Source organism: Gavia stellata, chromosome 15 (assembly GCF_030936135.1).
Source record: "Gavia stellata isolate bGavSte3 chromosome 15, bGavSte3.hap2, whole genome shotgun sequence".
NCBI classification, from domain to species: Eukaryota; Metazoa; Chordata; class Aves; order Gaviiformes; family Gaviidae; genus Gavia; species Gavia stellata.
In genome coordinates, this window is record NC_082608.1 from 8947970 (window position 1) to 8974588 (window position 26619).

Consider the following 26619-nt stretch of genomic DNA (forward strand, 5'->3'; position numbering starts at 1 on the left):
CACATGTCACCAAATGCTAGGAAGAGAGAGAAGAATGTAATTCCCTGGAATTTAGAGTTTGTGTTTCTGAGCTAAAAATGGCTTGAATCAGAAACGCACTTAATTAAGCTTTCTGAAAGAAAAGGAGGTGACCATCCACATAGAATTGCATAAAATCCAGAGTCTCCGTTTTCTTTCCCCCACTTCACCTTGTCTGTCTAAATTGCAGAAGTTCTTTACAAGACTGGTCAATCACTTTGAATTTGTGCAGCGTCTAACATCATGGGACCCTATACCTGATCAGAGTCCTTAAAAGTAACCAAAACCACATATAAGTAATCTATGTTGTATATATAATCTTGGCCAGAGAATAAGAGAGGATATGACATCACAAATATCCCCACCACATTAATAGCTAACGTTAATGTTTAGACATACACGGGGAAAAAAATGCACGTAAGAGCTGGGATACTGTGAGCAGCAGTTACTGAAAGTAACATTAATTTTAGCACACAGGGCAAATGAGGAGCTAGGTTTAAGAATAGTACACAGAAAAGGATTCATTCCCATAAGGCAAAACATAGTATATAATTAAGATCAAGCATTTGTTACTCTAGGCTGTATCTGCCAGAAAGAAGCAGGCATCTTGGCAAGATTTTCTAACATGCATGACCCGTGTGTTGCCAATTACCGTCTATTTGGACTACGTGTATACAAGGTGCTGCCTAATCCAGGGAGTACAGCACAGAGATAAAACAGTGAATCCTGCTTTAAGCAATGTCTGTCATCTTTATCCCTAGGATGCTGACTACCACTATACTAAGAAAGTCTAATACTCTAAATTATTAAGTCTTTATTTAAAAAATTGGTGGAATTTTTCACTCTGCTTCTCAGTTGTGCATGACTGCTTCCCAATTTGATATTCAGCTTGCCCTGCATGCATAGATCCCCCACTGTCATCACTGAAGGGAGGCACTGCTCTCAGAGCCACACAGCAGATCTAGTCTGTTTTCTCTATATGTGAAGATCCCTAAAGTATGCAGAAAAAGCAGACGAAAGACATACCATAGGGAGCTCAGAGCACCACTGTGTCCCATGAAATCTGAAGAATGCATCTTGCCAGAAAGTACAAGCATATGTCAGATCTGCAGCCTAAAGCACTTGTTTTTCTAAGCAACACACTGATTTCTCAATATTGGGTTGAGCACCTGTTTACTATAAAACTAACTATATTCTCATTTTTAAAGAGAAATAGGAGGTACTCATTTGTCAATCTCTCTATATATACTTCAATACACAAATTAACAAATTGGTTTTGCAGCTTAGATTAATTTTAGAGAATTTTAAGAAATGCCAGCAAAAAAAAATCTTGACTCCTGCAAACAGTGCATAGTTTATTACAGCAGTTCAGGGGATTCTTTTATATTATTCCATAAGCCTATTTCAACAACAGAACAGTAATAACAATTCGCAATGTATGGTTCGTGTCTTTGCTCTTAAAAATTATACAGCTGTGGCAGGCTATATGATCTAACGTATTTCATGCAAAGAAGTGAAGAAGATGAAAAATCGATTCTTTTAAAAACAGAGACAGAAGCTTGCTACTTTTTCTTTATTTCTAGTTGATGTTCACACAGGTAAAAACTGTCAGATCTTAAATGATAGTACAAAAGTATGCACCATAATTTGGGGAATAAAAGTCTGTAGCAAATACCAGGTTCATGAATAAAAGAAGCCCCTCTTAATCTGTCTGCCTCAGTGGCTATGCTGCTGTTGGCTTAATGATAGCCTCTTCTACAGCGTACATATGAAGTAGAAGCTCAATATAAGGTGCAGAAGCACTAACCTCTGTTATATTTACCAGCTAAATATCTCTGAGTTTATAAGGTCAGTCTCCCATATTCCCTCTAGTGGAAGTCTCACCACACTCCTCCATTAAAAACAAACCAATCAAACCCACCCTTCTGTCCCTTTGATATTCAATGCAGTTATGCAATCCTGCACTGTTTGTGCTGTTGCTTACATTAGCAAGCCATGTTCAAATGGCATTTTTAGATACTACCGCTTCCTTTACCATAATAGAATATGGAACTAAGTCTAGAGTTATCTTTCAGCCACGCTGAAGAACAGTCATGTCACAGTGATCTGTAATAGACTTTAAAAGAGGAAAAAAGAAGGAGCAGAGTAATATTGTCCCATTGCAAATTCAGGTGCATTATAACTATTTGAATTTCCATTTATCAGAAATAACAAGATCATTCTTCATCCTTCTGAAAGTGCTACAAGACTTTTCGTGAAAGTAGTTCGGTATCTCACATCTGTTCTAATTGTTGTGTCTGTGTCCCCACATGCAGTACCAGTACACTGGTTCTCCATTGCACCATCCTACAGGATCTGTCTCTTCTCTAGACATCTTCCTTCCTTCTTACTGACTTGTATGGTCCAAATTATTCTTTCACATTCAAAAAATATTTTTTCAGGGAAGTGGTATGGATCTAGGACATCAGGTGATTGCTTTGTTGTTTTTAAAATGCACACAAAAATGGGTTAATGGAAGCAGTCTAAAAGGTCTAAAAATATCCTGACTGATTTTTTTTCATTCGTTCTTTTCCTTTCATCCTGAACATTGACAGGCCTTGTTTTCAGTCAAAAAACTCCTGTTTGCTATCCCACATTATACTGTGTCATGTAAATGCACACCATTTAAGGCAATGCTACCTCAGGCATCCCTGCCCAGTACTCTGAGGAAGAACAGAGATAAGTCCTCTCTCCACCTTTTTGCTAGCAATGTCACAGAGATAAGGACAGCACACATACAGAGTACTAGTCAGAGACACCTCTTTTCTTTATTGTACTATCACCCAGGATAAAAGTAATGGCAAAGGAAGGCCCTTAAAAACATTTGCTACCTAGGCTGCTTTGAATACATCTTAAGGGTTGTTGAGAGCATGAGAAGGATAGGCATTGCCAGGGAAAGCCAAGAGATGGAAGAGATTAAAAAAGCAGAGGATGAAAAGGGCAGGGAACAAAAAGAAGGTGACCGATACTTATTATATACACTCATCCACATGACAAAAGGAAGACAGTAAGACAAATATTCAGCCCATTTATCTTCTGTAATTGCCCGCATATCTATGCTGTTCTGCAGGAAACATGCACTGTTCTTTTGCACTTACACACGCATACACAGCTCTGGACTATTTATAGAAACAGCACAGGCTTTAGTGAAAGCCAATCAGATTTTCTGAAGTCCTTTTCGGAGGCTTCTTTCTGTATCCACATCATTTCAAGAAGGGAAATCACTGGTTAGTGTAACTGAACATCTATTCTTACGTTGTCTCTATCTGCACAAGAGAGCACAATCACTGAAATAAACGTGGATGCTTACTGATATTTGCAAGGTGAAAAAGAAAAAAAAAGGTATACTGTACCAGTGTTAGCCATAGTAGATAGCTATACTAAAAAAAATAATGAACAAACCCCCAGATTTCCCAATGTTACTTGAAGGTGACTATCTGCATTAATTTTGTTAGTCATGAAAGTATTTATCTTGCTCATATTTCTGTGTTTGTTTGCTTTAAGAAAAAAAGACAAAGCCCGTTTTGCATTTTAAGAAGCAGCACAACAAGTTATAAAGAGATTGCTATGTCCTTGCAAAATAGAGAGTGGGCATAGCACATCTTTAAGAAAGGTTAATTCAATAGAAGAACATACTGACACATGATTTATATAGGATTGTGGAAACTGTGTTCAATGACAAAAGCCAACTTTGAAGTGTTGCTCCAAAACCAGTGTAGAAAAAAACCAAAGAAAATACAGACAACCCTATAACCACTATCAAGATTCTCTGTTAGGGACAAGCGATCTCAGGAATACGAATGCAGTGTCAGTTCATGCACTTAAACTCAGATCTTTGAGTGCACAGTTTAAACACAGAAGCCACAAAAATAAACTGCAAATAATTTTGAAATAGTAATATCTGCATAAGAAATATTAAAAACTAAAAAATACCTGAAAACTAATGTCAATCATATGTTAATAAAGATGGGGTATTTATTTTATTTGCTTTAAAGACTGGTGAACATCCGTAACTTGAAGACCAGTAATGGGTACTAGATACTTTCTTCTGAAGGATGAATTTTCAATCTAGGGTGAGTCAGCAATGATAAACGATTGATACTTTGGATTGGGATAATGACAGTTAGGAAGTGTATTTTCAATATATTAATATCGATGAAAATACGGCATTATCGCAAAGATGGAAATTACAAAACTGCGTAAGTCTTAACCTACTACCTCATAATCCATCCCTAAAAATCAAATAAGCTTCTAGGAACATAACACTTGTTTGCAAGATCCATATGGTATTTTAGAACACCCACAGTTGTGAACTAGACTTACAAGGGAAAAAGCTGTTGTTGGTAAGGAAAATCTCGTCGTGATATACAATCTGTTTTAATATGGGTAGAGAGAAGAAGGGGCAGCAGAAACGTACCTAATAAAACACAAATGCTAGATGGACACTTTTAGGGGCAGACTTTGATTCCTTTTGTCTTTCCCCAAGATAATATATCTATGCCAACATTACAGTAGCATCTAGATGAGTTCAGTCAAGATGACCGTAGTTCACAGTCAGTGCATGCTCACTCTGGAACTGTCTGAAGGGCTGAAAGTCTAACAGCAACACAAGGAAAATCAGAGATAGAGAAAATGCCGTTTCAGCATGAACAACTACAATGCCTGAGCAACGAGAGTGGAAAATTGGGAAAATAAAATTAACTTCTTGAATGTGACAGTAAAATTCCTGCTGAAATCTTTTTTTTCCTGCAGTGGTGAGGCCATGCCTGTCTGACTTAGTATTAACAAGTGGATTAAGAACATGGGAAAGGCCGTACCAGGTCAAATCAAAGGTCCATCTAGCCTGGTATCCTCTTTCACAGAGATACAAAAGCAGAGGTCTCAGAAGGAATATAAAAGTAGAGCAAATTATATTTGCCCCAAATACTATCCCAGACTTCCAACTACTTATGGCGTAAGGGGTTTCTGAAACAGAATTTTCTACCTTAAGGATGCATTATGAAGTATGTGCATTAAAAAAAAATAAATAAAATCTTCATTTACTTTGAACATGGCACCTACTAGCTTTGTCTGATACACCCTCATTCTCGTATTGGAAGAGACAACAAGTAGTTGCTCTCTATTCACCATCTCAATGACACTTTTGGTTTTCTAACTTGTATCCTGTCTCCCCTCAGCCAGCTTCTGTCCAGAGCAGAGTCCTAGCCTACTTAGCTAGTTCTCTAAGGTATGTGTCCAGAATTGTAGAGATACTCAAGACAGAAGCAAATGAAAGATTTGAAGAGTGGTATAATTATATACTCTATTTCATTCTCTTTTCCCTTCCCGGTAATCCCTAACAATTTGAGGAGACAAAGCATTTTTGGAAAATCTGGACATTAAGCCTGCTTTAAAACTGTTGAAGAGTAGTGGAATATGAAATCTTTAATATGTGCTGTTCAGACTGACACTTCTTGGGTGCAATGAGAGTGTAAACATGAGGGAAAGGCCAAAAGCAAAACCATCTAGACAGCTTCTTTTTAGGGAAGGAAGAAGAAAGAGGGTTGGGGGAAAGAGTGTAACAAAATCTTTAACAGGTCCAGTATTTAGTCAGTCCAAATCTAGAAAACGCCAACATCTGAGACTAACACAACATTTCAGCAAACCAGAGTGCTTGCAACAGTGTACATCCTAATAGTGTCTACATCCCAGATGTTGTCACTGCTCAGAGTAAGTCTCTCCATTGTCAGAACTTGTATTTGCTCATTTTCTACTGCCACGTCATTTGCAGAAATCACTAGTGTTGTGGCAGCATCACAACAACCAGTCTTGCAAGCACAGTTCTATAGTGCTCCTGAAATCCATGTAGGGATAAGACTGTGCAGTGTCTCCTGTGGTCCTGATTAATTTCTTGGAAGCCGGAGAAGTCTGCACGTGATGCATACGGAGTTTTAGGATAAATATGGTTCAATATTGCAGTGAAACATCTCGTTTCAGGATATAGAAGATATATACCATTTAATTTTATAAAATGCTTGAAAATTAGTAGAGACTCTAGAAAATATTCTTAAAGTCCCCTCAAGCAATAAATTGCTATTCTCATATATGCTTTCTTAAGGAACATGGAAGAAGAACTGATGGTGCACTTAGACTGCCCTGGTTTTCTAAAGTTGAAATTTTAAGAAAGCACATAAATGGACTATATATTTTTGTATGTTCTGATTTGTTTTGGTTAGTGATTCTAGGATTTGCATGAATCAAGACTGCAGAAAATGGTCTATAATTTTGATGAATTACTGATGTTTTTCCTGTCCAATTTCTCTCATCAGTGTTGCTAGTAACAATCCTTGTAGTGGAAGGGATTGCCGTTGCACAGAAGACACAAGGTACAATTTTGGTTTGATGATTTTCTTTCAAAAAATTTAAGAGTTTTATAATTTTTAATTAAGCAATGTAAGTGAAAGAATGTATTTGTGTTCAGGTATTAATAGCTGTTGAAGTACCAATATGAATTTCAGTATTTTCCATTTTCCCCCCATTTACTGCATTTTTTTCCAACTGAACAAAGCTATCCAGTCGCAAGGAACATGAAAGTTCACTTTCCCAGTTAAAATTCTATGGTTTTAGACCTTAGAGGTGGGAAAAAAACACCAAGGACATTAATGTTTTCTGTATCTGACAACAAGCTTTTCATATAGTCCACCCACAAACATTTTTGAAGCCTGCTGAGTGGGGAAGGCATCAGTTTCACAAACGTTATTTTCTCATGTGTGGGATTAACCCACACAAAGGAGAGAAGAATTCCTTGAACTGACACCTACAGAATTTTCGTGAACAATTTCTGCAGGAGAGACTAGGTTTTCACCCCCATAAATCAAAAAGCTGCTAAGATACCAGTGGAAGGCGATGTAATTTACTGGAGGCACCTAAGACCTGTATCAGCATGGACTCCCTCTCAAAGGTCTGCAAAGAAGAACTGCATAAATATGAATAACATTACAAGAGCACCCTGTGAGATTTAGGAAGAATCTAGCAGAAACCACGTATCCTGTGTCTTATTCTGTCCAGTTCTGCTGGTCTCAAGGAGAAGGATCAAAGGTACTTAAGAAGAATGTCAGAGAGATCATACTATTCCCAACTTCTTTCTCCTTGGATAAGGAAATCTGAACTAACAAAGCTCCTGCGAATGGTCTAGCATGGTCCACTAGCTTAGTAAACTGCATAATCTCAGTCAAGGATCATATTTCCCTGTACACCCAGAAGACGACCCTTGATCTTAAATGACACCCTTAGCTACCAGTGCAATCTACCTATTACTAGTCATTTTATTAACTATCATTGCTGAATGTAGCGTATTTACATATTATAATTAATTCTGTTATAAGCATTCTGTATTCCAACAAATTTCTGTAAATAGAAATTCAATCTAAGGGCCATGTATTTCAGTATACTCTGGAATCAGGGCCAAAAATAGTAAAAGCTAACAAATATTTTAGATTATATTTGCATAGGAATGGAGAAGACATAAGCCATAAAATAATGCTGCTGTATTGGCAGCCACTATGACTATTTGACTTAGAAAGAAGAGCATCAAAAGATCTGAACTGACTTGGGTAAAAAAAAAATTACTCCCTCTCTTCCCTTCCCAAGATTACTGGACGTGTTTGATTTTCAAAAACTCTTTAGGATATACCACATCACTAAATTAAACATAAGATTTTCCAAGCTAGATAGTAACAAGTGGCATATAAGAGGGTTTTTAACCAAAATAAATTACTTTCTTCTTTTCTAGGGCATGCGTTATGCCAGTGTTTTACTTTTGCAAAATCAAATTTGCATGCTTGCAGGAGAAATTCATTTGATCACTTATTTTTTTGCTTAAGGTGGGCAAAATATTGGAGCAAATCGCATTCCTCCTACCCAGTGTGACAATTGGGTACGGACGAGTAATGGAGGACATTTTGCTTCACCAAACTACCCTAACATGTACCCACCAAATCAAGAGTGCATCTATATCTTAGAAGGTACATGCTGTATTTCTGTTTTGTTGTGTTGTAATCTTATTGTTAAATGAATAATCTTGGAACTGTTAAAACTGTGTCATTTTACTATACTGTCAAGTATTGTATAGCCATACTGGTAATATAATCAATTCTGCAGTCATTTGGTTGAACAAGAAGCTACATTTGCTCTCTGAAGTAATAATAACAACTTAGTAGAAAATGCAAACATTCAGGAATTAGCCATACGGAATAAGACATACCATCACAGCCAGAAAAAAGCAGCATCAGATCTACTGTAATCTATGAAGGCACAGAACTATTGAGATAAAAATTGTAGCTTGTTATCTTAATATCACTTCCAATATTGCTGATAATAAACTGCAAAAGATGGTTGAAGATTATATTCTGTCTATCTCACAAACAGAAAATCTTTATGCTGTCCTTTATTAACAAAAAACCTACATCTGACTGCCATAGCACTGTACTAAAAATATGGAGATTTGTTAGCACTGCCGAGGTCACTATTAAAATTATGTGATGAGGACAAAAAAATTTCATTAACTAGAATAAAACCACATTCTAATGAGAATATCTTGGATAAAGGCTGCAAGATTTGGGGCACACTATTTATTTTTTCTTCTTTTTAGAATGCACCTAAAACCCACTCAAGTCAGCTAGAAATGTTAGTTAGCTTAATCATCAGATTCATATCAATTAATTGAAATATTTCAAGTAATATGTTTCAGTGAGTTTTTATTTGTAGTATAGTACTGGTTCATAGACACCCTCATTTTTGCTTGTATGCATGCACATCTGAAGTTTTGCATCTTCTGTGACAGTGAAGGCACTGGAGAGCAGATATCCTGTCCAGCTTCAGAGTTCGGACATACCAGATCCATTGCTGCATCTCCCTTGCGCAAGGCAGTTTCCATGGGGCATGGAATCGGTTTCCCTGCCTCTGTCCTCACCATCCTTATACAGAAGTGAGACAAAGGCCCTCCAGAGCTTCTAGCTAAGATATGGCCCTTCCTGCAGACCACTGCTATGTGCAAACAGCTACGAATGTTTTTAACTCACGTATAAGTAAGGCATGAGGTCTAAACAGAGCATTAGAGACATACAAGTAAATCCTTTTTGCATTCAGAAAAAGCAGGCAGCATGTGATTCTTTAATGCTGTCATTCCAGATACCAATTAGTATCTGAAAGTTCATGTAGCTCAATAGATAACAAGAACAAAAAACACTAAAGCTATTCATACAATATAAAGTCACGGTTCCAAACTACAGATGTGAAAGTCCGGTTGCAAAGTAGCCATAGCTGCATCTAATCAGGATTTAGGGGTCTGATCCAAATCCTGATGTTCGGCTGCCACTGGTTCAGACTTACCAACATCTGCAGTCACCTGGACATTAATAATATGAATGAAGCATTTACACTTTGAATATTCTAATAAAAGATGTCTCCTGTCAAAGGATCTGCAAATTTGGGCTTAATGTTTAGGAAATATACCAGTGAGTAGTTCTTGGTATCTTTTTCTTTTCCATTCTTTTCTGCGTCCCTCAATGTTTTGTCCTTTTTTGTGTACTTTGCTTTCACAGAACACTGGTTTTAATTTATATCTTAATATTAAAACTTGTTTGAATACCTTTGCATATATATTAATATTGTTACATGCACTGCGTTAAATTTATGTCATTTCTGAATGTTCAACAATAAAGATCAGCAAGCAAAAAAAATCCATAAAATTCCACAAAAAACTACCTTCTACACAATCATTTTTTAGATTTTTATTACAGTGTATCTGAGTTTTTGTAGCAGACTGCCAGATGTATTCTGAGAATTTTCCAGTCTCTTTTTTTATTTTGCTGTTTTGGAGGCCTGTCTCTTCATTATTTCATGTCTTCATGTGTTTTTTATATAGATCTTCATTTAACCTTTTGCTTGATTTTTTATGTCTAGCTGCTCCACGACAAAGAATTGAGTTGACCTTTGATGAACCTTATTACATAGAACCCTCATTTGAATGTCGGTTTGATCATCTGGAGGTTCGAGATGGACCTTTTGGTTTCTCCCCTCTCATTAATCGTTACTGTGGTCTGAAAAGTCCTGCACTAATTAGATCAACAGGGAGATTTATGTGGATCAAGTTTACTTCTGATGAGGAGCTGGAAGGAAAGGGATTTCAAGCAAAGTACTCATTTATACCAGGTAAAGATGCCTAAAATTCTGACTGAGGTAATGACCATCCACTCCCAGTGAACTCTGTGGATGTGTTTATGCTGGCAGTCTAGAGCTGTATTTCGTGAGTGCTTATGAAGGCAAAGTGACAGTGTGATAGTTACAATCTCAGTCCTGCTAATCCTACAACATACTTGACTAAAACCACTTTGGAAAACTGACTGAAGGAAATTATAGGTGTATAGTTTACTAGCAAAGAAGTCAGTTGATCTTGTTCATGCTGAAGGCTTTAGCAACTTCCCTCTTTGTTACTCTAACTTGTACGAGTTTCACCAGTGGTAGTAATGGAAAGAGCATTTATGTAGACAAATAGCTGGCATTTTTAACCGCCTATCTTCTAGGAATAGAAGACATTACAACAAAACCACCTGAAGCAAATCTACAATAGCACTTCCAGCCAGATGCAAAACATTTTGAATCTCCTTTCTGAAAAGCTGGAGGAAATATCTATACAGTCCAATCATCAGTTCTCAGTCTAACTAGATTCCCTCAAACCGCAGGCTCAGACAACAGAATTGTTCTTTGCTCAAAGTACGATGTAGTTTACAGGGTATGAAGGAGAGGATAATATGCTGACAGTGCCTTTAGACAAACAAAAAGTACATCTGCTCTGTGGGGCCACTTAAAACTGGCAGGGCATTCTTTTTACAAGAAAATTTGGCCTGATGTCCCTGTGCAATGCTTGACTGCTGTACTTCATAGATACTATACGTGTAGTTACCAGCATTTTCTTGTCCTTTGGGACAAAAGACAGTACACAAATGTCGGGTCTGCTACTACTATAAATGTATACACAGGCGTAACTTCTTAATGTCATCTTTACCCAACTGGTGTTTGCCCCTACAGCACATGAAAACACTACACATGATTATATATTACTGCTTCTAGAACTGTATAACTTGCTAGGGATTTAGACTTGGAAACTCTTCAGATTAACATGGTGACCAGTCCACTGGGAATAACGTCCTAAAATGTTTTCATAGGGACAGTACTTACGCATTTTGCTAAGTCCTTTTCCAAAGCTACTTCATTAACATCCCTTTCCAAACTAACTTAGCCTAGTTCCAGGTTGGAACGTTAAATATACATTTAAACCGTATATTATTTTCACAATAGATTGCAGCAATAGAAGGACTGATACTTTTCTTTCCTTTTCTTGTCTTTCCTCTACATTTACATGAAGTGTGGTAAAATATTTTGGGATTGTGAAAATGGAAGGGGACATGCATGTACACCCACACTTCATAAAAAAATCAGTTCACCAAGAAGGTCAAAAATCTCTTGCAGAATTTTGCATATAGTGATCATAGATTTCACTAGGTAACTAAAATAGAGGAGGGCAAAGAAGGCATTTTCTCAACTGTACTGAGTCTTAAGCTCAGGACTGAGACATTTTAGGGGAAGTGATAAACTCCTTATACAGAAAACCATTTAGAGGACCCACAGAAAGAGCCAAATTCTGGAACTTCATTTGGAAAAGAATTTTGTAGAAAACAGGCATGCACTTTTGCATGAACTAGTGCTTTCTTTGCATAGACTAACATTTCACACACATACGCACACTATGATTTGCATGATTTCTGTGGTGATATTCTATGGCACAGCTGCAAATGGGTGCATCTTGTGAGTTTCTATGCTGATTTGTGAGGAAATCTAACCTGATCACTGAAGTGTAAGCCTTGGACATCCCAGCCCGTTACAGAATCATTTTTAGCCAAGCCCTAGTCCCAGTAAAGTCAAGTACCATCAGTTACCCATTATGAAAAAGTATATTCTTAACTCACTTGTAGTATGCATCCAGTATACTACTACAGCGTGTACTACAGATACATACACTACCTACACATCACATTTAGAAGAGAAGATAGAGGAGCAATCAAAGTGAAATTCTGCCTTCATAAACAATGTCTGGAACTGTTCCACCTGGCCTAATAGAAGAGGCATGGGTACCCAAGGGAAAATTATCTTTACTGTTGAACTGTCCTTCTTTATATTCTTTATTGATAGCGATTATCAGTTTCAAAGTGTTGATATATTCTACTAAACTTCAAATTGTTCAGAACTGGACAGACAGCAATCTGATAAAAATGATGCACACAGAAAGATCCCCTGTACTCTCGTGGAGCTCCAGTGATTTCAGTGAAAACTGGCATAGTTAAATTCAGAATGTAATATAAGAACAAAATAGTGAATAGTAATTTTTGGTGTTATGCTGGAAATCTGAGCTGTCAGTATAGCATTACCTTATTCAGATAAGGTCAATCTTTGTGGAATAATCTTATCTAAAAAAAGTTGTCTCTGTACCCTCCAATCAATTCAATAAACTTTCTGGGCATTTTTATTGTGTCATAATAAAAAATGGACATAATCTTCAGATTATACTAAACCTTGAAGTGATTATGAAGCATTGAGAGCCCCTGTGACTCATCACTTCTTTCTATTACAGATCCTGACTTCACTTACCTAGGAGGCATTTTAAATCCCATTCCAGGTCTAGTATTACAGTAACAATTTCTTTATACATGAAATTTTAAATTAGTATCATATTGCATTTGACAGCAAAGTATATGTTCTCCCTAGACTGCCAATTTGAGCTTTCAGGAGCAGATGGAATAGTACGTTCCAGTCAAGTAGAACAAGAAGGAAAAACAAAACCGGGACAAGCAGTTGACTGCATATGGACAATTAAAGCTACTCCAAATGCTAAGGTGGGTTTCATTCGTATCGTTCAGCATATAATGGGTTTCCAAGTCATTAGTAGCAGGTAATAGTCACTAGCTGTGATTTGCATAATGTCTCACTTTAACTGAAATGAATTATGTATCAGTGGCTTAGGAAATCCAGATAGAGGATTATTTCTGAAATTAAACTTATACAGCAAGTCCATAGCGTTGTCTTCCTATTATTTGAAACTTAAAATACAATATAACTGTGAAAACTGTTTAAGCAACAATTTTCAAGGGCATTTGACTTGGACTCTGGTTTTATTGGAAGACCACAGGCAAAAATGCTGGCTAGCAGCTTTGATAAATTCCAGTAAATCTTGCTACCATGGTTTAAAATTTTGCCTCCAGTGGTTCTATTGGAGAATTTGGTTCTGTTCAAAGTCAACAGAACACATACCTGCTCCTCCCCAGTCTAATTAGCAATGCAGCATCTTAAAACCCACTTTCATCAGCAGTCTGAGCTAAAATGAAAGGCTTTACATGGAAACAGCTGAGGAATTACCACTCTTTCTCTTCTGACTTAGCTATAGGATCACACCCTTTTAAAGTACCACAATAAAATTTGCTAGAGCTTTTCTGCCCAAGCTCTAAAGGGGCATATTAGCTGCTCGAGCCAAAAATCGGCATTAGTTATTGAGGTACCTGATACTTATGATTGTGCCTGCAGAACTAAAGACTGCTTGTGAAAACATCATTATCTTCTGCACATTAAAACCAACTTGAACTTTATTGTTGGGCAGAAAGAAGGATAAAATCCTATTCATAATTCCAAACTACAATAGCTATAGCCTGTTTAAAAAAACCTCAACAGCTATATGTTTCAGAATCATATACTTCTTAATTACTTGAGTTGCACTGAAGAATACATTTTTTTTCTCCATATAGCATACACATCTGTAATTTTGCTTCTGTATGTGTGTTAAAGCACATACCACTGCTTGCACGTCCATAAAAATTAAAAAAAATTTAAGCAGGAGCTGCCAAACCTACTCTATGCCTTCTTACACACTCCTAATAGTTAACTAACCAGCTCTATTCACCAACTTCCAAATTCGTTCTAGAACAGCAACCTAAAAGATGGTAATAAGAGGATGAGACAAGAAAGAAACTAAAACGCCATTAATATATTTGAGCCTTTAAGGAAGTGACTCAACTCCCAAGAGCCCTATACTAGTCTAAGTAATAGTAGCAGTTCTTCCAGAAACAATAATAAAACCATTTTCTCTCTACATTGCCACTTGAGTGCACTAGGTCTTATGCTTAAGTATTTTAATAAATTATTGAATGTTGCCAGAAGGCAGAGTTATAGTTGGGTCAGTCCTGAGATTAGATCATCATCCTAAATTATTGAGTTAAAACATTACAGAAAAATAATTCTTAGTATTCTGACAGTGGTTTCTCAAGCTTCAATTCTGGCAGAATTATGATGATAAAATCCATTAGATCTGATATGGTGCAGTGTCTTGAGAAAAATAAGCATAGACATTTTTAATTTCCTCAATCTGATTTTGTAATAAGAATAAATTTTTAAAACTGACACAACTGCAGCAATGAAAGGATTTTTAAAATCTGCATAACAGATATTTAATAAATTACCTCCAGATTTCAGAAAATTACTGGAATAATCAGTATAATCTAAGAGTGAGGACCTTTTATATTTACTTGCCTAACACACTAACCATAAGGAGCTTTTGCAGAGATGAGCTCTTTTAATGGAATTATTCTTTTGTTTTCATACACAGAATAGCTCTCCTAAAAGTGTGCTGATTTATTTTTAGCTTCCATTGTAATTTCACAGCAGATTATATAATGTCAATCATTAAATGAAAATACCATCTCCCAGCCCAAATAATAGCACTTATAGCTCACACCCATGTTTGTGAGATAAGACAACAATGGAAGACAGGTTCTCAATGTAGCTGAGAATTTCAGACAGTAAATCTATAACAAAGACAGCAGGAAGAAAAAGAAAAAAAAAATATATACTGAAAATCACAAAACAGTGAGATGCAGCATGAGATAATACAGCACAGGCTGCACCTTTTCACAGAATGCACAAGGGGAGACAGTGCTGGCAATCTGCCTCTGGAAAACGCTGGAAAGGAAGAGCCAGGGTATACGAATGTCACCTGTCTTTTACTGTGCTCTTTTACTGTGTTTTCACACAGCCTGTTAAGTGTATGTGGGGGATATCTTTTTTCCCCCCACACAAAGGTGGGTGGTTTTGTTTTTGTGAATTCTTTAAAATTCAGTTTTAAAAGGCTTTGGCACTAGCCGAGGTTAAAAGCGAGAAACAGCAAAACGACAGAAAAATAGTTACTGTAGCAGTAAGTGTGGTATTCATCTACCCTGTGTTCCCTGCTTCACAAACTAAACAAGGGTTTGAGACTCTTGTCATTAAGCAGATGCATGATAAACTGCACTGTGCAAAAGGTCTTTAGCACCCATAGTATCAGCCAGAGAGATAATTGTAAACTGTTCTCAAAACACATACAGTCTAGACCCAAGCTTGTCTGAGGAACATACTGAAGAACTCATGGATAGAGGAGGAATGCTGCTTCTCCCACAGAGCAGGAGACCTCAGCCTCCACATGGATGGATTTCTTCTCTGTCAAAATAATGGCTGAGGAATTTTTGAAGTTTAAAGATGGACTTTGCAGCATGCTTAGATGACTTAGTTACATAACTTATCAACTTTCACTAGAATTTTGACAATTCCAATAGAACCATTCAAGAGATAAGAAAGCCCTATGATCTTTTAATGTAATTCTAACTGAATTACAATCTTGCACAAGTTTCCTGCTCTAGCAAAATAAATTATTTGCTTATTCTTCAAGCATCATCTTGGTCATCTAATTTCCTTGCTGCATTATAGTCTACCACATACACTGCCTTCTCTTGGATTAGATTTCTGCTTTTGGAGGAATTAAGATTGGTTTAAACTTACTAACTCTTCCTACTTTTCTCCGGCTTCCATTTTTATTCAAATTACTCCTGACTTTATGGTTTAAGTCTTTCGTAACATTGCTGTGGTTCAGTAATTAGCTTTCATTCTGAAGCAACAAATTTTAATTTCCTTGTTTTACTTCAGAGCTGTTCTGACTAGACTCCTTCCCTTATATTTTAACCTTGATTTTATGAATTAAAGAAAAGAGAACAAGTCAAAATACCATTAAAATTCTTTTAGCACATTTATGTGTTCCTTGTATCTCTTCTAGAGTAACAGACTGCACATTTAGCAGAGCTGCTTAGTGCTTTCTTCAGCAAGCGCGTTGCTTTTTACTTTTTTCCCAAGGGGAGCGGAAATATATCAGAGTAAATTATTAAGTAAAGATTGTTTTGGGGAAGGGGAGAAGTGAAACAGATACTTCAGACAAATTTCAAGTAATATTTTCTCATTAAATATCAATGTGGAATATAAGTTTAAAAGTGTCGTGAATGGGAAGTTACACATGTGTAAGGGGACAAAACATCTTATTCAAGGTTTGCTAAGAAAGAAAACTGTCTTTTCTATATTACTTTTCCTAGAGACATTAATTTCTTTTTTCTAACAGATTTATTTGCGATTTCTCGACTATCAAATGGAGCATTCAAATGAATGCAAAAGAAACTTTGTTGCTGTATACGATGGAAGTAGTTCTATTGAAAACCTGAAGGCAAAGTTTTGCAGCACCGTAGCAAACGATGTCATGCTGCAGACTGGGACAGGTGTGGTACGAATGTGGGCAGATGAAGGCAGTAGACTAAGCAGATTCAGAATGCTGTTCACTTCATTTGTGGATCGTAAGTAGATTTTAAAGTGCCTATTCTCCTGATATCAGGGTACTTCAGGTATTTTAGGAAAAGCATCAGCTATATATTATGCAGCAGAACCACACAAAAAGGTTGTTTCCTTCCTTCACATACTAGCAGGTAAATTAAATAGTTGCTTTATTACAGTTATAAGCATGGCTCCTGAAGAAAAGCTTTCCTCTATTCTTAAAATGTTTATTTTTCATTTGAATTCAGTAATAATAGAGCCCTAGGCTATGTCCTTCTCATAAAGAGTTCTACAAATGAGCACAGACTTACATAAAAAGACAGCAATGGGACTGAAGTGTGCTCTCCTACTAGCTCCCATCTTCCAGTTCCCTGCCAGATACCACAACAGGCTCTTTAAGCCCACGCTGGATGTTCAGAAGGCTAGAAAACACACGTGACCCCACAGAGTCTGCATCTTCTTCCTATCCACTGCCCTACCTTCAAATTTGGATCTGGAACTACACCCACTCAAGCTACACCTAAGCTGCTACCTCCTTCTCAGCTGCATGTAGCTCTAAATGATCCAACACATGCTCCCTTAGCAAAGGCCATTTGTGTTGCACAGCCGTGGATAAGCAGTTAAATTCAAATTTATTTAAGAATGCTATATTAAAATCAGAGCTGTAAATGCAGTCTGGATTTCTGTTCAGATTCTATAGCTTGGGTTAGAGATAATCTTTATTCTCACTGTAAATTGTTTCTTGAAAGCATGCTTTTCATGAGATTGTCTTTTAAGTGCTTTCTCTCTGAACTTAATGGAAAACTTTGCTGCCTCACATATTTCCAAAGGATGAAATTGTCCACGTTGCAGAACCAGAAAATTAGTGGCATCTTCAGCACAAAAGTAGACTAAGTTTAGAACTGCAAAGCAGATCTGAGATACACGGGGAGAGCAGAGTAAGACATATCTGCCACTTCAGGAAATCAGACCTATGCTTGTGCTAGAGGTTTTCAGAAAGTTCTGCTTGAAGAACAAATGGTACAGATTTGCTGTCAAAGAAATGGAACTAATATGTCTGTAGCCAGTCCGGAAAGGTATCCTGGTCACCACCTTGCAAAAAAGGTTCACGTTGCAGGTAACAAGTAGATTTTATATTCTCTTCCATACAACAGTAAAGTTTAACACAGGAGAAAAGTTACTTTCTGTAAAACAATCTTTCTAAAGTAACAGATACTTATAAGAGAAATAGCTTATTGCTTACTTTGCGTACATGGTAGTAAGAAACAATTGCATGTTTCAAACTAGTCCGTTGTTTCACTTACAATAAGCACTTAATAAACTATAGATATTGTGAATTTCAGTAAATATCCGTTTTAAGCACAACTTGCTTGCAAAATTTATAACTGCTTTTCCAGTAGCTTTTATTTCAATACAATTATTAATATTAGTCATAGTGCAAGTTATTCCAGCTTTCAATCTAGAAAATGCTATGAAATTTGCCAGGGAAATTATCCATTTATATTATAAATATTTATATTATAAATATTAGAGTGGGGTTTGGGGGGGGGGTTGAGTTTGGGTTTTGGGGGGTTTTATTTCGGGGGTTTTTTGAGTGCAGGAGGTTGAAATGGTAACTGCCCCTAAAGCTAGATAACTTTCCAAACTTATAGTTTTAAAGCAACTCAAAAGTCATTGGCAGAAGAAAATCTGCAAGGTATGTGGTTATTCTTATTTATCTTCTAACTTGAGATACTGTCTGTCTTGGACAGGGTGATTCAAAAGTATGTGTCTGAAAAATCTTTCATTTATTTTTAAATAATCTCGTGATAAGCAATTTTTCTAACTGAAAAAAGTGAATCAGTGCTTATCTTATTTTCAGATCGTTAAGCTATTTTTCTCTAATACCTTACTAATGATTTGTAATTATATGAAGCCAACCATGAAAACAATCAATATTTCTGAAGAGATTTACATAAATGAACTAATTGTGCATGACAGTCACCTAATGCACACCTAGTGCTGCTTGCAGATTTGACTAAGTAATTCTGCTAACAGCAATGTTAAAAATCAATGTATTTGATTTCTGGCTTGATTCAGTATGTGAATAATGCTAGATATAAAGAACACTGTGAACATTACGCCAGTCTTAAGCAGCTGTTATGAGAAGACTCCAGCTATGTCCTCGAAGTCCTGGACTGGAACCAATCAATCATTGTGACTTCTAGACTTTGTCCTCCCCAAATAACAAACAAAAGGAAAATGAAGTCCATTTGTCCCATCTTGTGAACAAAAGCCATTCCCCAAAAATGTTAAAGAGACTGCACAGGAATGAAAAATAGAGATTGTGCTGGCAGATGGAGAAGCAACAGCAGAATACATCATCCAAAAATACAGAAACATAAAAAAAAATCCCCTGTTCAGGGAAATAAGAAAGGGCAATGAGTCTTACATCATAATTCTTCCTCTGTGCCTCCAAAAGAACTACAACTTCATACAGATCCATGTTGAAACACCAGCAGATACGCATGGATCCATGACAACCACTCTGGACGCAAATTCCATAGATCCTCCTTTATCTCACAGTCAGAAATATTTTTATAGATACTGTAGCCTATTATATAGCCTTTTTAAGCTATTCTGTTTCAAAAATGATCCTATTTATCCTTTATAAAGTAAAGCTTGCACAATCTTCCTTTCCAAATTCAGAAGGAAAAACTACCTAAGTCTTTTCTCCCCACATGTGCTAATAAGGCCAAAAGCCTTTTATTTTGTAGTGTGCATCGTGAATATTTCCGTTTTAACTATTAGTCTCTCTCCATTATATAATGGTTAGAAATGTTGAGTACCTCTTCTTGTTTCTATGAATTGCTTTAGGTTGTCTGGGATACCTATTTTCATATCTGGATTGATACTCTTGCATAATTTTAGCCTGTCATCGTTTACTCCTTCTGGGAGAAGGTGTGAATCCCTTTGGAATTTAAGTGCAGCATAATTACGGACGATGCTTACATCATGATGTATCATGATTTCGTATGATGCTTACAGAATAATGCTTACATTGTGCCTTAAACCGTTAATGATGTGAATTGTCTTAGCATCCACTCTTGATACATTGTAGGTGTTAGTTTGGCACACCGACCAAATACAACAACCAGGTTCCTTTATATTTTCTTTCCTAAACAGTAGCAGTTGGGGAAACAGTTAAAGACATAGCTAAGTCTGAATGTAGGAAAATTATTTTATTTTTCCATTTACCAGGTAATTGCATGGTTGAACTTAAAAAAAAATCCCACTGAGCCACATCCCACTGAAAAAATGGTTTGGCCCTTGAAAGAAAGCAGACATAAAACATTCCTGAAAAAAGGCTATTGATTTAGAAACCTAACTAGGAAGTCTCTCTGGGTGGAGAGCATCAAGGAGAGCAGGTTTCCCAGGACCATAGCCAGTCAGTTGCTGAACATCTCCAAGGACGGAGACTCCACAACCACTCAGGGCAACCTATACCAGTGATGTCAGATGCTCCAGATCCTTATCTTCATGCCATTTCCCTGGATCCCCCCATATCTCTCTTCTAGTGGTGACCCCAACACTGAACATAGCACTCCAGATGTGGTCTCATCAGTGCTGAGCAGAGGGGAAGAATCACCTCCCTTGACCTAGTGGCAATGCTCTTCCTAATGCAGCTCAGGATGCTGTTGGCTTTTTTTGCTACAAGGGTGCATCACTGCCTCATGTTCCACTTATTCTCCATGAGGACTTCCAAGTGTTTCTCTGCAGAGCTGCTTTCCAGCTGGCTGGCCCTCAGCCTGCACACATATGTGGAGTTATTCCTCCACAACTGCAAGACTTTGTTTCCCTTTGTTGAACTTTATGAGATTCCTGTTGACCCATTTCTCCAGCCTGTCTCAAATGGCAGCACAACTGTCTAGTCTATTAGCCACTCCTCCCAGTTTTGTATAATCTACAAACTTGCTGAGGTACACTCTGTCCCAACATCCAGGTCATTAATGAAGAAGTTAAACAGTATTGGCCTCACTATTGACCCCTGGGGTACACCAATAGTGATGGCCTCCAGTTGGACTTCATGCCTCTAATCGCAACCCTTTAAGCCTGGCAGTTCAGTCAGTTTTCAGTCCCCTGCACTGACCTCTTATGTAGTCTGTACTTCATCAGTTTCTCTACAAGGATATTATGGGATACAACTTTGAAAGCCTTGCTGAAGTCAAGATATACAATATCCACCTCTCTCTCTCCTCACCTAAGCTAGTAATTTCAACCTACAAGGCAATCGGGTTGGTCAAGCATGATTTCCTCGTCATAAATCCATGCTGACTACTCCCAATAACCTTCTTATCCCTGATGCATTTGGGAACATCTTCCAGGATTGTTTGCTCTATCACCTTCCCAGGCATCAAGGGAAGCTCCCCTCTCTCCCATTCAGCAGTAGGCCCATATTTTCCTTGGCCTTCCTTTTATTGCTGATACACTTGAAGCCTTTCTTGTTGCCTTTCATGTCCCTCACCGTATTGAGCTCCAGATAGGCTTTGGTTTTCTCAGCTGCATCCCTGCACACTCACTGTGTTTGTATTCCTCCCAGGGCACCTGACCCTGCTTACACCTAACATGACATCTCATTCATGATTGATACAATGGGTGTGATCTATACCTTCCTAAGCATTGATCATATTTTAAAGCAGCGTTCTTCAGACTAAATCTACTTGCCAAACAATTAAATTCTCTACTCAATTGAGTGAGGAAGATACATGTGATAGTTACTATGACATTTTTAAACACTGAAATGACATAGATAAACTCTTCCAAAACACACTCTAAATACATCCTCTATTATGTTGAATTACTACAGCACCCAAAGAGCATAGGTTACCAAAAGTCAGTGGAGTAAGAAATGGGAAGACAATACATGTGAGATTTAGGGAACGCAAATTCAGAATTAAAGGTTGGAATTTTCTTTTCTCTTGGGCATAACTCCTCTTCTTGTCACTGAGACTGAAGCCTAAACAGAAGGACTAAGTGAGAAATACACTGTATTCAGGACTAGTCACCCTCCTCTGCTGTACCCTTTGGGTTTTGCATTATGTTTCAGAGAACGCAGACTGCTCAAGAATAAATTCTTTCTATGAAACCAAATAGTAGAATGTCTATCACACATCTTTACTGTTTAATATATAACCAACTCCATTAATAATAGCCATTTCATGAAAATACTACATTACTGAGACAGAAAGGGAAAATCAATTTCTTGCCCAATGCCCTGAATTGATAAAGAATTCCCTATGTATAATATACAGCATCATGAAAAGAATTATTACTATTTTTTTTAATATATTTTTCTAATGTCAAGGAGCTGTAACAAACATTCACGGAAACATAAGATCTTTAGGGCAACTTTCTAGTTCGTTTATTTCTTCAAATTTCTAACTATATATAGACATAGATAAAAAGCTAAACTGTACTCTCTTAATCCCTGCATTAGCTCTAATAGGAAGATCTAAGAGCTTTGAGTCACAAGCAGGAATGACTGAGATGCCTCCAGTTACTGAAATCGCTTGCAGTTACTGAAACAGTCCTCCACAAGCTGAAATCTGATTTGCCTTAAGATATTAATGGGCTCTAAAATGCAGATGTTCAGGAACTGCTTCACAACCAGCTATACCATCTACATAGCAGATGCACAGAAGATTTAATAATTATATAATTGATAGTGAGCATGCAATTTTTAAGTATTAAGTTTTTACAGACAAGTATCAAAGCCTTCTTCCATTATCTGTGTTGTGTGACTGTTTATCTGCTACACATTTTGAGCAAGATTATTTTTTGTAGCATTGATAATACACCTGAAGGCAACCACACGAAGAGAGAGTAAATCATCCTATAATTAGTGATGTGCAGGAAAAGTGATTGTGTTTGAAACAGAGACAAAGAATGAGTATTCCTGTTAAAAAATATCAGGAATTTACTAGTTTTATTGCAATGCATCAATTACTGAAAAATCCTAATGTTTTCTTTCTCTTCTTTCCTGCAGCTCCCTGCTCAGGTAACACTTACTTCTGCCATAGCAACATGTGCATCAATAATTCTTTAGTCTGCAATGGCATTCAAAACTGTGCATACCCTTGGGATGAAAATCACTGCAGAGGTGAATATAGTGCAAAGTATAGTGTTTATGAGCTAGCCTGGTCAGTTTGCCTTTCAAGGAAGTAATGAAATATGTTTTTCCTGGAAATATGCTGAAGACAGCTATTCTACTAGTCTCAGGAAGGTGTTCCAAATTTTTTATTTAAACTCAGGAGACATGTAAGCATCCTGAATATTGATCTTACTGATTTATAATTAAATTTCTTCCTCTTCAGCATATACTCTCTATTTTAAAAGGGTGGCAGCTTAATAGGAAATAGAATTTAGTATTTGCCAGGTTGCATCCTATCCTTTTCTAAACTTTAAATGAAGCAAGGATTTTAGGACAGGTAACACCTTTTGTTAGAGAAGAAAAAAAACCATAGCTGGAAAAAAGACAGACAAGCCTTCATGCACAAAAAGCCTTTCTCAGGGCTGAAATAGAAGCAACAATCTTCAAAGACAAATACAATTTTAAAACATTTCTTTCAAGTTGTTAATCACAGACTATCTCGGAGTAAATGCAACTGCTGCGTATGGTGTCAGAAAGGGTGGGAGGGAGGAGGAATTGTTAGGAAGCAAGAAGTGATTGCTTATGGAAAATAGACACGTTAAATCACTGCTTCTAGAACATGGGGTAGGGGAGTATTGTTTAAACCATCATAACTACAGTAAAGACTTGTTTCAATATCAGGTTTTGTAGGAAAAATTCTGATTTGAGGAAATTGTTATTCTGCTAAAGCACAAATACATTCACCTGTGCTTCAACAATAACTGAATTTTCAGAGTTGGAACGAAACCAGTTTAAGGTCAACTATTTTTCTTGCTAAAAGAAAACAATAAAACAACAAACTTGAGCATAGGTTTTTTTGACAAATGGAATGGCATAAATAGGTCTGAACACAAAACTCCTGAACGATTTAAATAGGTACTCCACTTCAAAGAGAAATAGACCCTGCAGGAAGGGTCAAAACCTTCTCTACAGAAAATCTTGAAATAAAATGGCTTTTCAACACACAAATCCAGCTTAGATTTTTTAGTAAGTAAATACTAAAATAATACTTTGAATTTGCATTTTGGACAAACAAAAAAATTCACACCACTCATGAGTACTCTAATGCAAAGTATATTATGGAAGCTTTCCAGTTAACAAAACTGATCCATAACTCCCAAGTTTTCAATGTACAAGTAAGCTTCCTCTTATCAATCCTTAACTTCGATAATATTCAGTGTTCCCTCTTAAGTGCAATTTCTAGATCTCTTTCCATCTCTACCAACTTCTTTCTAGAACCTTGCCTAGAATCCACACTTCACTCATGTACTGCAGTATTTAAAATGAACTACATAAAAAAGGTATCATAATGTGAAGAAAGTGTCTTACAGCAATTTATAAAAATTGGGAATCTGGTGCTGAATAACCTACCATGTTTTATGTTGAATACAACCTAAATTTGCTTTAATACTTGCACAGCAAATAACTAAGAGACAGATGAAGATTGGATCTGCATTGCCAGCTGTGGTAGACTGAAGGGAGACTGATGCAACCAAATGAGCAATACCTAGCCTTAAAAAGAAAGCTTCTCACAATTGTGCTCAATTCCTGCAGGCACCCAGAGTTCTCATTTAGTCCACATCGACAGCTATCTAAATCTGAGCATATTGTGGCCTACCTTATGCCTAAGCCCAGTGACACAAAAATTGATAGAAAAGTCGGTTGTGTGCAATTTCTTTTAAGAGACTGGAGGAGACAGCACCTTTTGCATAACAACGTTTTGATTAGAGTATCTTCCAAGAATTAAGAAACCTACATGCAGATGAGGGAACTGCCGTAGCACTGAAATTCATACCTCCCACAAAGTATGGTAACACTAAGATCTAAGCTAGGCAGGACAAGGGGAGATATCCTCCTTCACATTAAAGATATAAATGTAACTCAGAGTAAACAGTTTAAGTAGTAGAACGGTATTTCAGACATAACTTCTTATTAACCAATTCCTTGGGACTCTGTTTAGTATATGGTTTGTTTCAAGTAGCATATGATGTATATAACTCTCCATGCACTGTGTGTGGAATACTTAGGTGCATAACACACATATCCAGATGCCAGGAGCCAGATACCTGAAAATAATATGCAACATTTAGACTACTATATTTTCTTCTACGTAGTCTTAAAAGCTTTTCTCCACCACTAGCAGACGTTGCAGAGTGTCAGTGTAGAATTCTTTTAGTCTCCTAGGACAACTACATTTACAGAACAGAAATCCAACTGGAAAGTTTTGATCTTCAAATAAGAATTTTAAGCATGGAAAACCATCTTGTTCTGATGCTGCCATCTTGTGTGTTTTCATATGAAGTACTAGCCAAAAGTGCCATATCATTTGGGTTGTTTGGTTCCCCTCACCCTCCTCCCCTTTCTTTTTTCCAACTGACTTGATTACTGGACTGTTAAAACTGGAATATGTTTATGCTAAAGCTCCCTGTGTTGACACAGGTATAAGAGACTTACACAATAGCTACAGTCATTAAGTTTCCAAGAGATGTGAAAACAAATAGTATAGTCAATCTTACATCATCACTATGATAATATTTCACTTTTAAAGAAGAACTAGATAATTTTAAATATAGGTTTCCTTCTACTGACATCAATAGGAATGTTACCAGCAGGAGCAAACCATGGTAAGAGAAGCATCAGCTGGAGCTGTATAAACTCCTGTTTAACTCATGGATTTTGGAATATGAACCAATCAGTGGAGGTTCAGGATTGAAGCCACATCCTGCTGAGTCAGCATGCACTGGCCACAGAGTTCCACCTGCTACTTAATTATCATATGGTAGCTACTAATGCAGGAATTAGACTTGCTGAACAATGCACAGATCCAGTATGATAAATCCCATTGACTTACCGGTCTAGTCTCTAGTGCAATTAAGTCATTTCATTAATGCAGTGCTTATATGGCAATCACAATACAGACTGCTTTGTTTTAATACATGATAAAAAGTGTGGAAAATAATAAATAATAAAAGCCTTATCATAATCCTCATTTTTTCTTTGCAGAGAAAAAAAAAAATGGATTGTTTGAACAAATCACCAAAACTCATGGAACAATCATTGGCATCACGTCAGGGATAGTGTTAGTTCTACTCATAATTTCAATTTTAGTACAAGTAAAGCAACCTCGCAAAAAGGTTATGGCTTGCAAGACTGCTTTCAATAAAACTGGTTTCCAAGAAGTATTTGATCCTCCACATTATGAACTATTTTCACTAAGGGACAAAGAAATTTCTGCAGATTTGGCGGATTTATCAGAAGAACTTGAAAACTATCAGAAAATGAGACGACCTTCAACAGCTTCCAGATGCATTCATGACCACCACTGTGGCTCCCAGGCTTCTAATATAAAACAAAGCAGGACAAACCTCAGCTCCATGGAACTTCCCTTTCACAATGATTTTGCGCAGCCTCAGCCAATGAAAACGTTTAATAGCACATTCAAAAAAAGTAGTTACACTTTCAAACAAGCGCATGACTGCCCTGAGCAAGTCATAGAAGACAGGGTGATGGAGGAGATTCCATGTGAAATATATGTTAGAGGAAGAGAAGATACGGCACAAGGGTCATTGTCTATTGACTTTTAATTTCCTAGTGAAGGTGGTATCAGTGTATATACAAGATGCTTGTGTATAATGAGAGTGTATATATTAAAAGTGTACTATATGCAGCGTGTGAGATGCACACAC

The 26619-nt window shown here is 37.0% G+C and overlaps 1 protein-coding gene across 1 annotated transcript; it reads left to right on the forward strand.

Moving 5' to 3' along the window:
- The first annotated feature begins 2468 nt into the window (after nt 1-2468).
- On the forward strand, nt 2469-26517 carry NETO2 (neuropilin and tolloid like 2). The gene is given in 11 exon segments (XM_059824957.1): nt 2469-2522; nt 2525-2578; nt 2581-2740; nt 6366-6422; nt 7920-8060; nt 10000-10248; nt 12725-12769; nt 12859-12986; nt 16559-16787; nt 22790-22903; nt 25937-26517. Coding segments are annotated over 11 exon segments (1812 nt in total).
- Nucleotides 26518-26619: the final 102 nt, after the last annotated feature.